This window comes from Zeus faber, assembly GCF_960531495.2.
Source record: "Zeus faber genome assembly, chromosome: 4".
In the NCBI taxonomy this organism is placed as follows: Eukaryota; Metazoa; Chordata; class Actinopteri; order Zeiformes; family Zeidae; genus Zeus; species Zeus faber.
In genome coordinates, this window is record NC_137191.1 from 22,320,776 (window position 1) to 22,337,520 (window position 16,745).

The 16,745-nt window shown below is 43.7% G+C and overlaps 1 protein-coding gene across 1 annotated transcript; it reads right to left on the bottom strand.

The window, feature by feature from the left end:
• Window positions 1-1,958: 1,958 nt before the first annotated feature.
• gpr83 (G protein-coupled receptor 83) lies at window positions 1,959-10,507 on the bottom strand (the record flags this gene model as incomplete). The annotated part of the gene is made up of 4 exons (XM_079999487.1): window positions 1,959-2,673; window positions 2,947-3,080; window positions 3,657-3,782; window positions 9,995-10,507. 4 exons carry the CDS (start codon window positions 10,505-10,507, stop codon window positions 1,959-1,961), a joined length of 1,488 nt encoding a protein of 495 aa, XP_079855613.1.
• Between the last annotated feature and the right edge of the window lie 6,238 nt (window positions 10,508-16,745).

Here is a 16,745-nt window from a genome sequence, read left to right on the forward strand (position 1 = left end):
ACCTCAAACAGGTGGATATACTGTTTTATACTGATAAAAATGTTTGGAACAATTGGAGCCCCATCAATATCAATGCCATCGCTATTATCCTGCTTTTAGTGCTGGACCAGTTGCTCTGCCGGGGTCCTCTCCCACTGTATTTCACAATATGGTGTTCTGTTCCCTTATTCTCCAGAATTTCACTTGAATTTTCAATTCAGCGCTCTTTCAGAGCTTAATAATGCACAAATTCCACTTTCCACATGCAAATATGTCACTAGGATGGGGTCTCAGTCTGCATAATGAGCTGCTGCCTTACTAGATAAGACTTAGCATACCTGAATTTTCCGCTGGCAATAAAGTGCTATCTTTTCTTATCTAATTTTAATTTTTAGATTTTAGATTTCTAGTATTAATTGCAGGTTGCGTCATAATACAAATTGCCTTCCTTTTCATGAATCAGGCCCTCGGTTGCTCTTTATTTTTCTCTGTTCGATAAGATTGAAAATTGAAAAAAAAAAAAAAAGGTGTACAAACTCAAATAGCGGAGGCTCTCACCCCTTGTTGACACCCAGAAGCGGCCATCGAGAAAGTGAAACACTAATGTCGGCATGGTCTTATTAGCAATATGTAAACACTCCTCTAGAGCCACACATACTGTAAAGTTGGTGGGCAGGTTAATCCAAAAGACAGAATGGATTCCAAAAATAAATGTTCAATGATGCACAACGATGCAGATCAAATACTTTTTTCTTCTTTTTGCTATCTGGTACAAAAGATCACTAGAAAGGAAGGTGGCACGTGGAGGAACACTTGCACGTTCAAAGAAACATCAAACAGAGCAGGAAAATGTCAAATTCACAATTTTGTGGACAGAGAGAAAGAACTACAGAACCACACCATAAACAGCCAGCGGTATCAGCGGTGGATTATAAAGATAAAGAAGCTTGAGATTTTCTGGCAAGATGGGAATGGGATCACCTGAGGAAGGCTATAGGCAGAAGAAGTAGGATGTCACATTGAATTTAAGTTTAACTTGGAATGCTGTTACTGATGGATGGGCAAATCAATAGTGAACCGAGCAGTGCTAATCTGCTGGACCCCAGGCAGAGTTACGAAATCTGCTTTGGTAAATTCACCTGGTGTGTGAATCAACATATGTTTGTTCAGTTATTTCCTCCATACTTCCACCAAAATGTCAATTACCTGCTGCCATGTCCACTTTTTTACATCTCAGTGAATTATTTGTGGTATTCCTACGAATTATAATTGAATTATTTAGGTGACCGCTGACGAAGTGTGAAGAATGGGGTTTTCAAAACGATGAAAACAGGATTTCATCATCAGGACCCTCGCTCCCAAAAGCATTGAATTTCCTTTCACGGCATCACAATAAAATGGTCTGTCAACAACTTAACAACGACTCCCCGTCTCGCTCACTAGTTAAAAGGTAAAGGGCTCGGCTCCTACAGCCTGTAGAGTATTAAATGTGTGTAAATCCATAGTACATTCCAATTCAAATTCTGATTTGGCATTTTTTTTCCGCATTCACATTAGTCATGCTTGTCCTGTGATGAACTAATGCTCTGAGTGCAGGGTTAATGGCCATTTGCGGTGTTTCCACTTGTCCGGGCTGAGATTGTTTGTTAAAAACGTTTAATTGTGTTGGCTGCTTTCAAGCTCACACTCACACTCCATCTATAGTATATATAGATAGATACACACACACACACACACACACACACACACACACACACACACACACACACACACACACACATATATATATATATTTTTTTTTACTTATTAATTTATTGTAGACCACTTCTCTCAAGTTAATGCTGGTGTATTGTTGCTGTACAATAATGCTGATAATCACTGTTGACAACATAGTTTTGCTTTAGGCCGAGTTAAGCCATTTATGTGTCCAAGAGAACTGAGATGAGATGAGAACTGAGGTGAGTCGGGTGCTGAGATTATTAGTTTAAAGCCACGATGGGTTCCATGGAGAGAATGTCCATCTTGCCTGACATCCCCTGCCTGGCGTTGAACAGGACATGGCTGTCCCTCAGGTTGCGGGACCGGTTGGAGGCGGTGTGGCTCTCCTGAGATGAAGCGTGGCAAGGTTGGGAGGAGGCGTGGCTCGGTCTGTAGGAGTCGCTGTTGATGTGCCAGGCTGCCCCGTGGTAGGGGGCGCGGGAGCCCGCCAGCCGGAGCTCAGGCTCCACACTGACCCTCACTTGCCTCTTTCGCCTGAAGATGGCCGACAGCAGCCGCAGCTCCTGACGGAAGGTGGGGTTGAGGCAGCAGTAGATGAAGGGGTTGTAGCAGGTGGAGCTCATGGCCAGCCAGTGGAAACAGAAGTAGAGGACGTTGGAGGAGTGGATGGCCTGGCTGGACAGCAGCACCACGTAGCAGTTGAGGGGGAACCAGCAGACGGCAAACACGGCTACCACCAGCAGCAGCATGGCCACGGTCCGCCGTCGCCTCCGCCGCTGGTTGGCATATTGCGCCACTGTGGCATCGCCGATGGTGTTCCGGCGCCAGAGGCGGCGGGCAACGGTGGTGTAGGTACCGGTGATAATGAGGAGCGGCAGCACGTAGAGGAGGATGAAGGTCAGCAGGTCGATGTACTGCCAGTAGAGATGCGATGGCTCAGGGAAGTCCGGGACACACAGGCGGCGCTCCGTCTCCCTAATGGTAGAGGGAGGAATTCAGGAAACCATGGTCATCGATCATGGTCATGGGACATTTTGGTTCTTGGTTGCTCGTGATTATTTTTCCAATATGGTTTTCGATTTATCTACTCCTTTCTGCTCACAGGATTGATGGCGTATCATTTATCTCATTCCATTCTTGTAACTGAAACAAATCCCTTAATATGTGCCATACAAGAGAGATTTTTCCGAAAATGTGTTCACATTCAAAAGACAGAAGTTGATAGTGAGAGAGAGAGTAACTTCACACCTGTATGCAAAAGAAAGCAGTTTTTGGTAGATGGCATGCGGCAGAGAGAAGCAGCTCGCCATTATCCAGATGAGGGCAACCCACATGCCCCCTTTGGCTTGTGACATACGTGGTCTCAGGGGATGGATAATTTCCTGCGAGGAATAAATACATACATTCAGACATACAAAACTTAACACAAAGACCCTTTATTCTACTTGTCTCTGGACGCAATTAGATAGACCTAAAACCAATCAGAGCATTGGATAGACCTACAACCAATCACAGCAATGAAACCTGTGACAGCGCTGAGCGAGGGAGTTGGTAAATTTAACTTTTACCAAATCCTGTCATAAGTACGGCAAACAAAGCTTTTTAGAGAACAGTTTGTTTAATACTGTCGCGATAGCGGATTCACCATTCCGCACAGCGGGGGCCATCTTGGTAAGGTGCCTCAATGGCGCACCTCTGCATCGTCATCGTATCAAACCCACCACATTAGATAAATGGTTGTGATTAAATCTGTTTGAATGGGAGGGTGGCCAGACGTATTCTGCGAGAGCAAATGACACATGAGCTCACAGATTACTCTGGTTCCCAGGCTAGCTGAGCCTAAGTAGTGCACTAAACTCTGCCGATGCAACATACTGAAATATTAAAATGTGCTTCACTTCAGCCGTTTAATATGTTGCTTACATTAGTGTAAAACTTCTCTGCTGCTTTAGACCTACCTGCCGTCTGTCCAGTGCGATGGCGGTGAGCGTGAGGGTGGAGACGTGCAGCGAGCAGTATTGCACGAAGCGACTGATATGGCACATGCCCTTCCCAAACACCCAAGTACTGTTTACAAAGCGAACCTGAGTGAGGGATAATACACGCACACACACACACACACACACACACACACACACACACACACACACACACACACACACACACACAGAAAGAAGTTGACTCATTTAGGAATAGATCTTAATACGATGTTTGCAATCACATTCAAAAAGGATATCTGGAATAACTTTCCTGAAACAGTTGCAAAGCTTTGTAAGTAAGTAAGTAGGTAAAGCCCCTTTCCCACATGAAATTCATAACATCGCTGGATAAAAAATATCCGGCAAAGGCAGTAGGTAAACATTCCCACATTGGCCTCCTTTATGGAAAAGTATGGAGTCCGTTCCGACATAGATGACTGTTACAGATACAGTACATAATGCGCGTCCCCGCGAGAGGTGTCTAATTTCACACGAGATTGGGCAACAGGATTGGTTTAGATTTTAGACCAGTGCTTTGCTCCCCGTCTCCTCGCTCCTCCCGGAGGGACTGGGACAGAGCCCCCATCCCCGGACGCAGTAAACCTAACCCAATGTTCTTAAATCAGTGTGATCATTTTTTAACTGTCAGTGCTTTGTTCCATCTCCACTTGAGACACCATGGGCCTGAGCTGTGCAATGTTTCTCAGAGGTAAGAGACCCAAGACCATCCCTAATTTTATGGAAAAGACTAGGAGGGGCAGAGATAAGGATAGGTGTTTTGTCTGCATTTAGATGTAAAAAATGATCTGCAATCCCTCAAAGGGCCAGTTGTAACTGTAAGACTGTATAAACATAACTTCTCCTTAACATATTGTTAAATGACTGTCTCTGAATTTGATAATTATTGATTCAAGTGAACTAATATTGTTTATGCATTTACATAAATGTAAAAATATATGGAAGCACATTGCTCTGTGCTATTATAACATAAATCCCTTTAATTTATCAGGTTAAGAAACCCACATTACTCCATCAAAGATCAACCTTTTCAAGTGAATAACAAAGACAAATATCATCAAACACAAGTTATTACATCTCCTTTGTTCAAAACTAAAATGTGTGTTATCGTCACGGAGGCGCTCACACAGGCGACCGCAAGGGGCGGCGCCACAATTGCGATTCTGGGTTTGCTTGTGTATCCGGTGGTGCGGCTGGAAATTTGCTACCAGGGGAAAAAGCATTTGGTGCAGGTCGTGGTTAGTTCCCGCCATCTGTTATTAGGTAAAGATTGGTCTGGGTTTGGCGCCTTCACATGCTGGGCCACCTATCACGTGAGAATTCGCTCCAGGCCCAGGAATGGCAACTGTGTGACAGAGGTGCGCGACAGACAGTTTTCTCTGGGAGACAGGGTGCTGGTTTTACTCCCAACATCCAGCCCTTACTTACTTACTCGCCAGTAGTCAAGGACCAGTCATGGTCACACGGCGAGTCGGGGAGGTAGATTATGAGATCGAGCGAACTGACAGGCAAGGGGTGGCTCAGGTGTATCACCTCAACCTCTTAAAGGCATGGAGGCCACACTTCTCTCATACACAAGCACGTAGAGACAACCCCGGGGGTGAAAATAAGCACCCAGCCTACTGGCTGCCCAAGCACAAATGCAAAGTTCTGCAGGCAGAATTGAAGGCCATGCTGGTAATGGGGTAATAGAGGAGTCTACTAGTGATTGGTGTAGCCCCATCGTGCTAGTTAACAAGCCCGATGGGGCAGTCCAGTTTTGTGTAGACTACCGATAGGTGAACGAGGTGTCAAAATTCGACGTGTACCCAATGCCCCTGGTCGACGAGCAACTTGACTGGTTAGGCATAGCTGATCTGGATCTAACCAAGGTCTACCGGTAGATTCCCTTGTCTCCAGAGTCGAGGGAAAAATTGGCTTTCTCAACTCCGCAGGGGTTGTACCAATTTGTTAGGTTCGTTCAGGTTCTTCGGGGGCCCAGCCACCTTTCAGAGACTCTTGGACTGAGTTCTGTGCCTGCACGCGGCATACGCCTACTTAGATGACGTAATCATTCATGGCGACAGCTGGGGGTGGCACATGCAGCATGTGGCAGTGCTCGAGTCCCTTAGGCAGGCGGGACTTACCGCCAACCCTAAAAAGTGTGCAGTTGGGTGTGAGCGAGGTACGAAAACTGGGGTACCACTTGGGTGGGGGGCTGGTGCGGCCCCAAGTGGATAAAACCGCAGCGATTGCGGCCAGCACCAGACCCAAGACGAAAAATTAACTAAAGCGGTTCTTGGGGCTGGCCGGTTACTAACTGAGGTTCATCCCGGACTTCTCGGAATTGACCCCCCCCTCTAACCGTTTAACTTGAAAGAGTGCGTCAGAGCCAGTCCAGTGGACAAAGCGTTGTCAGCGGGCATTTGAGAGGATTAAGATAGCCCTCTGTGGGGCACCAGTATTGCATGCACCTGACTTTGTTGGCCAGACGGCTCCCCAGCCCAGGTCTTGGAGGGTATTTGAGTCGACTCCGGGAGGTGAAGGAAGTCAGCTTGGTAGACTGACGCTCCCCGCCTCTGTGCCCGCTGCGGCCATTGGAGCTGACTGGTCAATCACAGCAGCTGGGAAGTATTATTATGTGTCTGTCTTGTCTTGCAGTGTGGGATACCCAACAGGGAATGTATAGGAGCGTGCTGGAGCGAAAACGCACTGTACCAGAGAACCTCGATCTGAGAACTCTCATCTAATGAGTTGTCCTTGATATTTACTTAATTGCACTTAAGCGCCGGTTTTGTACGGACTTTTAATGAATAAAACCCACTGTGCCGGCACCTCTTCACTGCAACCTGCGTCTCTCCTAGTCCGAAGCTGGGTAGCGAACCCGCTACAGTAACATAGAGTTATGAGTCAAAAACTAAACGCTTGTATTGTTATTCCATTGTTATTTATTTGGTGAATAAATGACATCAAGTATGTGACACCATGGAGAAAATGACCTGCCTCATTGAATACTATAAATACTTACCACTGACCATAAAAGTTTAGTGGACACGGGTATATGGTGGAATGAGTGCTCGTTATTTTATGAGACGACAGTGCCGAGATATAGAGGGACCTGTGCATGCGGGCCCTAAACTGTTGTAGGTCCCAATGCCACAGCTACATTTGCATATGGTAGTTACACCACTGCGGTGAGGCACAGTGGAACACAGATGGCAGGCTTGTTTGAGTTACTCAAGCTGGAGGCCGGTTCAAATTCAAGGCCCCATGTGACGTAGAAATGGGCTGCAAATCTGATTGGCTTGTTTCATCTCACTTTCAGAACACTGCAAATGCAAAGGGCTTTCATTAATTGGCCATAGGCTCAATCACATTTGTATTACCTCATTCAGCGATAGTGACTTTTTTTCAGACATTTATTTAAAGGAAAATCTTCTAGATTGCCACTTTAAGTAATAATATAATGTTAATATTTCTAAAATACATTAATTCATAAAAATAAATCGATATACTCAATGTAGTACCTCTATTAAGTTATGCAATGCAGTGTTTGCAAATATTTAATGAATCTTGAATCTACACAAAACTGGACTGGAACTGGACTTCCAGATTCAAGCTGTCAAGCTGCAGGAGCTAGGACTGAACATTCCGCTGTGTTCCTGGAGCCTGGACTTCCTCACGGCCAGGCCCCAGGTGGTTAGGGCACCCTGAACACAGGGTCCCCCCAAGGCTGCGTCCTCAGCCCCCTACTGTACTCCCTGTACACACCATCATCAAGTTTGCTGACGACACCGTCGTGGTGGGCCTGATCACCGACGATGATGAGAAGGCCTACGGCGAGGAGGTGGCTGACCTGTCACTCTGGTGCCAGGACAACAGCCTCCACCTGAACGTCAGTAAAACAAAGCAGCTGATTGTGGACTTAAGGAGAGGATTACAACCGAGGACATTGGTGATTAATAGGACTTCTGTCGACAGGGTGAGCAGCTTCAAGTACATGGGAGTCCACATCACAGAGGACTTAACATGGACTTTACAAAGAGACACTCTGGTAAGAAAGGCGAGGCAGCGTCTTTACCACCTCAGGCAGCGAAAGAATTTCATGGTCTCGTGAGGATCCTCAAGTCCTTCTACTCTGGAGCGGTGGAGAGTATCCTGACAGGCAACACCACTGCCTGGTTTGGGAACTGTACTGCTCAGCCGAACGTACCACTGGAACTACCCTCCCCTCCCTGCAGGACTTATACACCAGGAGGTGTAGTAGCAGAGCCCGCAGGATCATGAAGGATCCTCATCACCCTAACAACGGACTGTTCCAGCTGCTGCGTTGTTAGCGCCTCCACAGTCACACAGCACTGACAGAGAGACTGAGACTGAGGTTCTTCCTGCCAGCCATAAAGACTGTCAAGGCTGAACTCACCAGGGGTCCTAACAAAAAACACTGAGACACTCACACAGGCCTCACTGCTTTCTGTACTATATGTAGCATACTGTACTGCATACTGTATCACTGTTCTGGGTTACTGCATACTGTGCTGTATTGCTGTTGTGTTCAGTGTTACTGTATTGCTGTGTCGTGCTGCTGTATACTGTACTGTCTCCATACTCACTTTATTCACATGCACTTTACTGCACATATCTGTATATACAAATAGTCCCATATAAATAACTCTATTCCCTTCTATTTTGTACCCCCATTTTGTATTATCATTTTGAGTCTCATTTTCTTTTTATTTTATTTTTATTCATATTATTCTATTCGCTAACTCCATTACGTTTTAGGAATCAATTAGTGTCAGTTAGTTAGCTAGGTAGGAATAAGGTTATCTATTATTTTTGGTTTAGTAACTATTGTGCATAATCTCCAGGTGCGTTGCAAAGACATTTCACTGCATATACAGTATGTATGAAAGTATGTTAATGTATGTGACAAATAAACCTCTTGAATCTTGAACTCCCTGGTTTGAGAACTGCACTGCTCGGGACAGGCAGGCCCTGCAGAGGGTGGTGCGTTCAGCCCAATGTACCACTGGAACTACCCTCCCCTCCCTGCAGGACTTATACGCCAGGAGGTGTAGTAGCAGGATCATGAAGCATCCTCATCACCCCAACAACGGACTGTTCCAGCTGCTGCGGTCGGGCAAGCGCCTCTGCAGTCACACAGCGAGAACAGAAAGACTGAGACGGAGTTTCTTCCAGCAAGCCATAAGAACTGTCAATGCTGAACCCACCAGGGGTCCTCACTGAGACACATACCTAAGCTCCCACTGCATTACTGTAATGTATGTGGTATACTGTACTTTATATCTCAACACATACTACCTCACTTTATTCACATTCCACTTTACTGTACAAATTTGTAAATACATAAGTCTATTCTTCTTATTTCTATTTTGCATCCCGGTTCAGTGTATTACCTTTTTATGCTTATTTTATTATATTTATTAACTGAATTACGCTTAAAGAATCAGTTAATTTAGTTAGTTAGTTAATTACTAAATTACTTAGCTATTGTGTCTTTGTACTTATTGTGCATAATCTCCAGGTGTGTTGCAATTACATTTCACTACATATATGTATGCCCATATATATAAGTATGTGATAAATAAACATCTTGAATCTTGAATCCATTGCACCCTACTGCATGTAGTACGTACATTTCTGTACAAAAAAGGAAATTACTCCCGCCTGAACACTGTACAAAATGACACATATATTCTTATGTATACTGTATATTTGTTTGTATATCATTTTTGAACACATTTTTGCTTGATAAATTTTTATTTATTTCAGATTACGTTATTTCATTTAAAAATATATATATGACCTACGTTGCTTTGCACAGCCTTTGGAGTTCACCCTTCAATCATTCCACTGCATTGTTCTTGTATGACTGCATGTGACAAATGTATCATGGATAAAGTGTCTTGAATCTTGAATAGATCGCGTGGAGTAAATTAGGAGACATTATAGATAAAAGCACATGAAAGCAAAAAGTGATTTTTAAAGGAGCTTGTCAATCGCCAGCTGCCGGTCAGTGGCACTCTGTACATTTGTGAACATATTTTATGTGATTTAATTATTGTTCTCTCTTTCCTGACGTGCACTGGGTTTAATCGAGTGTTATTTTATCTTATCTTAAAAGAATACAATGAGTCATGGTATGTCTAGTGCAGTGAACCTTCACAAAAACTCGAAATACAATGATAATTATTATTACTATTATTATTTAGGCTGCTGGTGGCGCAAAGTTCTGCCATCTGCGTATCAACTGCTCTACCCCTCCATTGCCACTTTCCACGGAGCGCGCCGCTCACCAGGGTGAAGGGCGTGTTGAGCACCGTGATGAGGATGTCGGCCACGGCCAGGTTGACGACGAAGAGGCTGGTGGCGGACTGCGTGCGCTTCTTCACCACCACGTGGCACACCAGCGCGTTCCCAAACAGCGACACGAAGATGATGAGCGAGTAGGCGGCCACCAGCAGCGCCTTGGTGCAGCCGCCCTGGGACACCGCTCCGTAGCGCTTCCTGTCGGCCAGCGAGTGCCAGTCCGCCAGGGTCCCCTCGTCGAAGTCCAGGAGGAAAGAGGAGTTTGATGCCGGTGAAGAGGAGTGGTTCCCCGGGTTGGACACGTTGAATAATCCCGACTGGGGAAATAAGAAGTCCTCCAGGAGAGAGGGGGAGGTGGACGAGTCGTTGAGCAGCCTGCGGAGCTGCTCGGACCCTTCCCCGCACCCGACCCCCAGGAGGGTCAGGGGCAGACATGCAGCTCTCAGGGCCGGGAGCCGTGGCGTGCGTGGAAGCGGCCGCACCGCCCCTCCGTCTCGCATCTTCAGAGCCGTGCGTCCGGTGGAGGAACAAGTTGGAGTGAGGCGACCATGTGGGGGCTGCCTTTAAAACCTGCGCGCGCGCGGGTGTGTGTGTGTGTGTGTGTGTGTGTGTGTGTGTGTGTGTGTGTGTGTGTGTGTGTGTGTGTGAAATGCAGGTGGTTTTTTTTTAGCATTCACAAGTCTTTTTTTGATATGCATTTTCCTGATTTAATCTTATTCCCTAAAAAGCTGCTGTATCAAGGGTACATCATGACTAATAATATAACTAATATTGTTTTAAACCGGTTTTTTTTTTTCCTCGGTGACTACAAAACCACCCATACCTGAATGTGTGTGTGTAGGCTACGTGCGTGCGTTCGTGCGTATGTGTGAAAAGGAATAGCGAAATGTCTTTCTTAATAGCAGAGGCTTGTCCATGTAAAACATGCCAAGAAAACCATTATACACACAAAATGCTATAGTGTTATTTATTGCATTATGTGTGTGTGTGTGTGTGTGTGTGTGTGTGTGTGTGTGTGTGTGTGTGTGTGTGTGTGTGTGTGTGTGTGTGTGCGTGCGTGCGTGCGCGTGTTGGGTGGACGTCATTCCCTTCCCTTGCACGTAGTCAGTATTGCTTTTTCGTCTGCTATAGGAACACTGAGATGAGCCTGACAATGTGTCAATTGTTTCAGACCATACAGAGTCACTGAACGGCAGTTAAAATAATAATCACCTGTTCTTTTCTGTCACACCACCCACAAATCTGTTGATGTGGATGATAAGTGTAACTCGTTTTCTTTCAATAAAAGGTTTGGTAGGAAATAAACTGTCGATATTTTAGTTCGTAATGGGAAATTATTTGACCTGTATCACCATGCAAAAAAAAGTTTCACAGGGGGTCATTGGGCCCTTACACTTTGAGGGGTAAAATAATATGTCGAATACATAAAATCTTTGGAGAAAACAAATATCTAAAAATATTGTGGTCATCACCATTTCTTAAAAAACAGGGACATTTTAATATGGATTTTAGGTAAGTTTAGGGACGGATAGGCTCCCTCCAAAGTCTTGCAGGCCGAGCCACCTAAGCGCTGTCTAAGTATGACCAAATCAAAACAACTAAATCCCAGAGAGATTGCCACCAGATCCATGCATTGTTCTTATTGTTCATAATTATGCATTATACACAGATTAAAGGGATATTCATTTCATGCAACTAAAATGCATGCAATTTTTCCCTCAGTGATGTGTTTGCTGGCGATGGTTGGCAGTGGTAAGTGAATTAAATGGTAAAAAAATAAGTGTCCCTAGGGGGAAAAGGTTTAGGGAACCCTGTTTAAATTGGTTCATAGTAAAAAATCTGTTTGTATCTTTCTCTAGTTGAAAACAGTTCAATGGAAAAATTATCGCCATACTGTAGTGAGGTAGAATTCAGTGTGCAGTGCAGTGATGGAAGGGATCGGGTCAAATACAACAACTTATGTGATACAGTTTATAATGCTTAGATATATTGCATAAAGTTAGACTGGCTAGATCGATTAAAGAGTTAATTTAGCCAAGATGTATGAAAAATCGACATCGCGAATACACTCATAGTTATGTTTGTAAATACATGTAAATACATGTATCATGAGCTAACATTGCAGATGCCATATTGCAGACTGTAAAACCAGAATAACAGCATAACAGTATTTACTGGTATCACAATGCCGGTATTAAGTGTAGTAGTGCTGGGAATTTGTCTCTTTGCAGTGAATAATTTTTGCTCAGCCCGCTGATAAGAGCCGGCTCTTATAGCTCTCGCTTTTTTTTTTCTTTGGAATTATTAAATTGTATGAAATATTTTGTCTCATGGTTGATGTTTGTCCACATCTACCAGTTCAATTTATACTGGAATCTGTTTCCATGACAAAAAACACAACATTATTTACACTATGAGTAAAAGTGACTGGACCCAATTATAGCTACAAAAAAATAAGTAAATAATAGCTAATAACTGTAATTACACATTAGTATGAAAGTATTTTATTAAAAAATATATATCCATATTAGCATTTTACAATTGGATGCTTGTGCTTTTACTTAGAAAAGTAACAAAGAAAATAACAATACAGTTTTGTGCAGTGCATCCTGCATCCAAAACTGCATTACCACCCCATACTACATATATTATGTTCAAGCTTATTACTATGAGTATGTGAGATACCACGGACAAACCATATCAGCACTACACTAACCATCTATGGCTGTTTGTGTTTACTTAATGTGAGTTACGCTGTGGTCAAATTAATGGCAGCATATATTTTTAATGTTGAATATAGAGTACGCATGGCAACGACTTGCAGGACAAAGTCCCTGAAGAGGAGTAGAAATCCACTGTGATAAAGGATGCCTACAATGTCTGGTGGGTAAAATATTTTTCACACTTTTACATTGTCAGGGCTACAGTTTACCTTAAGAAGAAAATGACTGGAGGAACAGATGAGGACATCATGAACTGGAGTTGAGTTAAGAGCACTCATCATAGTTTTGCCATTTATTGAAACAAATAAATGCATATGCAGTTATGCTTGGCATTGATGGCACCACTCTTTAAGATGCGCCCTGATTTAGCCGAGCAGCATGCTAAGCTAAGCAGGGAGCGCAATGCAGAAAACCCCCGTGGGTATACAACAGTGGACCCAAAGCAAAATTTTGAAATACAGTTCAATGTCTAAATACAGTTTCACCCTTGAGCCATGGTACGGCTCTAAACCAGAAAGGTGACGGCTGGCGTGGTGGAGGCACAGCTTTACCTGCAGCAGTAGTCAGAGCAGAATTTGGTGCAGTCAGAGAAGAAGGGCAACATATTTTAATGGACCACCTTCTAGTGAGAATGTACTGTGATTTGTGAGAACAGCTGATCCAACCATCAGCTACAGCTGGCTACGAATAGCAGGCTGACAGCTGATTATAGCTTTATAGCTGACTATGACTTATGTGTCCTGCATGAACTTATACAAGGCTTAAAATCTTCAAAAAGGAAACCAATCTTTCCTTTTTTTACTTAAGGTCAAACGTTAGGAAAATTACTATGCTATTATGTCTTGACCAGTGATGCGCATACCTGGTGCATAGATGCCCATGCGCAACCAAAATCAGAAATGTGAGACCTACGTTTTTTCAGGACGCGCTCTTGCGTTCCAACTACCGAAGCAATGCATTGATTTACCAATTTTTATGTAAAAATTTAGCAATTTGCCAGTCACCTGACAAATGACAAATTGTGTCTATCTATTGCTATGACTTCTGCTCTGGTTGTTAGCTGTAGTGCACGAGTTCAGCTAGTGATGAAATGTTCCGCTCTTTTTTGAGATGTGGTTTTCGATGAGTCAATCAGTAAAAAGAGTCTCGATTTGATTCTGCTTTTCCTGGCGTTCCTGAGAGATGTAATTGCACCTGCCAGCACTTCCAAGCCACAAAGATGTGCTGTGCTCGGTTAAGAAACTGGAATTTAAACATCTCTGTTAAACATTTGATGATGGGGTGACTGGTTAGACGTTCCATCTGGTCCTGTCCTGGCAGGGACCTGAGCCTGGCCGGGTGTGCTCGGCATGGCTCCCCACGTGGTCTCCTTCGGTGGGGGGTGGACTCCTGTTCCACAAACAATTTGTTTCTTTTGACCCCTCCCACACACTCTGAATGACTCGGTTGACCTTTTACACTTTGTCCACAAGGCTGTGCCTTTCGCAGCATCATCTGTTGAAAGCCATTTTTCAGTGCTTTCACTGGAAGTTGTTGAGTGTGGAGCATGTCTAAGCTGCAGGAAGAACATATTTATTGTTTTTAACACAGTATTAGCTACGAAATACATCGACAAATCAAATATTTGAAAGGCAACATGGGTAATCTGAGGGCCAAGATACAAACTACTGCAATCCTCTTTTAGAGAATTTGAATGGATTCTGGGAAACGCGATTTGGATGGTGACTACTACTGGAACGTTCTTAAGTTAATGCTCCTTTTTTTTGGTGAGAATGGCACATTTTTGATATATCACCAATACACAAATCTTAAGAAGCCTGAGGAAATTTGCTACATCACTGGCCTCAAAAGTTAAGTCAATACTACAATTCAATTCAGGGTAAGAAAGCTGGAAAAAAATTTATTTGTGCAATACTTTATGTAGAGTTGTTGGTAATCGCCCAACTTTCTGTGAAACCACAGCTGTCACCGAACCACACTTGACTAAGCAAAGACTGTATACATCTGCAGGTTGTTCCCATGCCATAAACCTCTCCCTATAAGCACAATTCAAAACAAACCAAAGCAATCCTTATCCGTATTTCTCCTTTCTCCTTTCTAATTCACTATGCCACAAATGTGATGAGTTACACAGTATATCAGTGAACAGAGTCAGTGTCAGAGACCCGGCTGAAAGCTGACATTCTAGACTCTATTTTAACTTTTCCTGGAAACATTTTACATCGGCGCAATCGCGAGGGCGGCAGGGAAGGAGGAGCCGCACTGTGTGCTTATTACAACATCACACAGAAAAGATTAAATCACTTGGAGGAAGATGAGTATGAAGCCTTATGGGTATGGTTGCGCCCGAGCATTGCTAGAATGCAAAGACATCAGGGGCCCAAGCCCAAGCAGGCTCTAGCCATTTTTCACCTCTCGGAAAACTGTCCGGGGGAGAGTCTCAATGACTAACAATGACAAGCCCTGAATGAAGCGTACAAATTTAAAATCTGATAAAAGAGAGACAGCATGTGTTTTGCTCTTGCGACAAAACTGCCCACGTTTCGGCTTGCATGTGAACCGCGGATGAATTGCAAAATGTAACCATTATAGTGAAATATAGTTTTGCTGCCGCTGTTACTTTTTAAAGCAATAATTCCATAAATCTCAATGTAGAGTTGCAGTTAAAAAAAGATAGACAAGAGAGATTCATGCTGTGTTTTACTCTGAAGCACAATGACTGGTTTATGGTGCGTCGGGCTATGTTGCTACTAGTTTACAACAGGAATGTCAGGAATGAGCTGCTGTATGCCGCTGCTATGCGTCTGCTCATCCTCCATATTGGAGCGGTCAACATCCGCTATTAAGCAAATACGATATGTAAGGAGAGATGCAGACTTCTCTACAAAATAGACTTAAACTTACTTAATATTGAACTGATTTTAATGAAATTTAGTTAATTATAAATGTGAGAAATTGAACATGATACTGTTTTCTGGTTTGGAAATAAATTCACTTACTGGGGGTGGATTTAATCATATTCTTTCATTCACTACAATGTTTAAAAGAAGAATGTATCTGAAGCCTCATATTGCTCTTTAATTTAACGATTGAGTATTAAATATTTTATATATTTTAAGATTTTATTTAAACATTGGACATAAATGTTGTCTCATTTAAGACCACTGGCAAAAAGTTCCTTGCTTTTAGTTTAACGGAATACATGGAAAGCATAGTTATATTTGTCTCCCTTTTTTTCTGTCTATTGCTTAATACACTGGCTGACATGTCTGTCACCCCCTCTGGCTCATTGTGAGGAGCTAAATGTTCCTGTGAGTCTGATCTCTGAGCAATACCAACAGCTATTGTCCCCATTGATCTTTGTCATTTGCATCAACAAACTAACCTTAAAATCATGGAGCTCCTGACAGGGTCTCTACATGGTCTGAATCAGAAGACCTTGGATTCTGTGGCTGAATGGGGACAGCAGTTTTCACTGGCAATGAATGGAGCTAAGACCATGGGTATGGTAACAAGTGCCAGGAGAGATCTCCTCTCCACCACCTCCAACAATTTCTGGCCAAAACATCAGTAGAGTCTCCACCTTTAAACTGCTTGGAGTTCAGATATCATCTGATTTGTCATGGGATACACAAATCAAGTATTTGCTCTCAAACACACCGCCAAGGATCCATTACCTCAGTGTGGTGTGGGGATGGTGTGGTTTGAGCAGCCACACCTGTCCTGGGTCTCGGTAATTTGAGCCCAGGATCAGTGTGGCTGCATACCTGTTGCTCATTAGTATGTCTAACAAGCAACAGACAAAACCCCCATCTCGCACACACTCAGCATAGGAGCCCTTGTCATGATAAATGTCCATCTACTCCTGGGCCCATTTCACCTAGCCCACTCCCTACAATAAAATGTGTGTCTGAAACCCTGTCGTCTGAGTCTCTGTGCCAGAGGTCCCTGTGGTAGGCAAAAGTGCCACACTATGTTTTGCCAAAAGAGCTGGTCTCCCATGTGACGTTTTAAA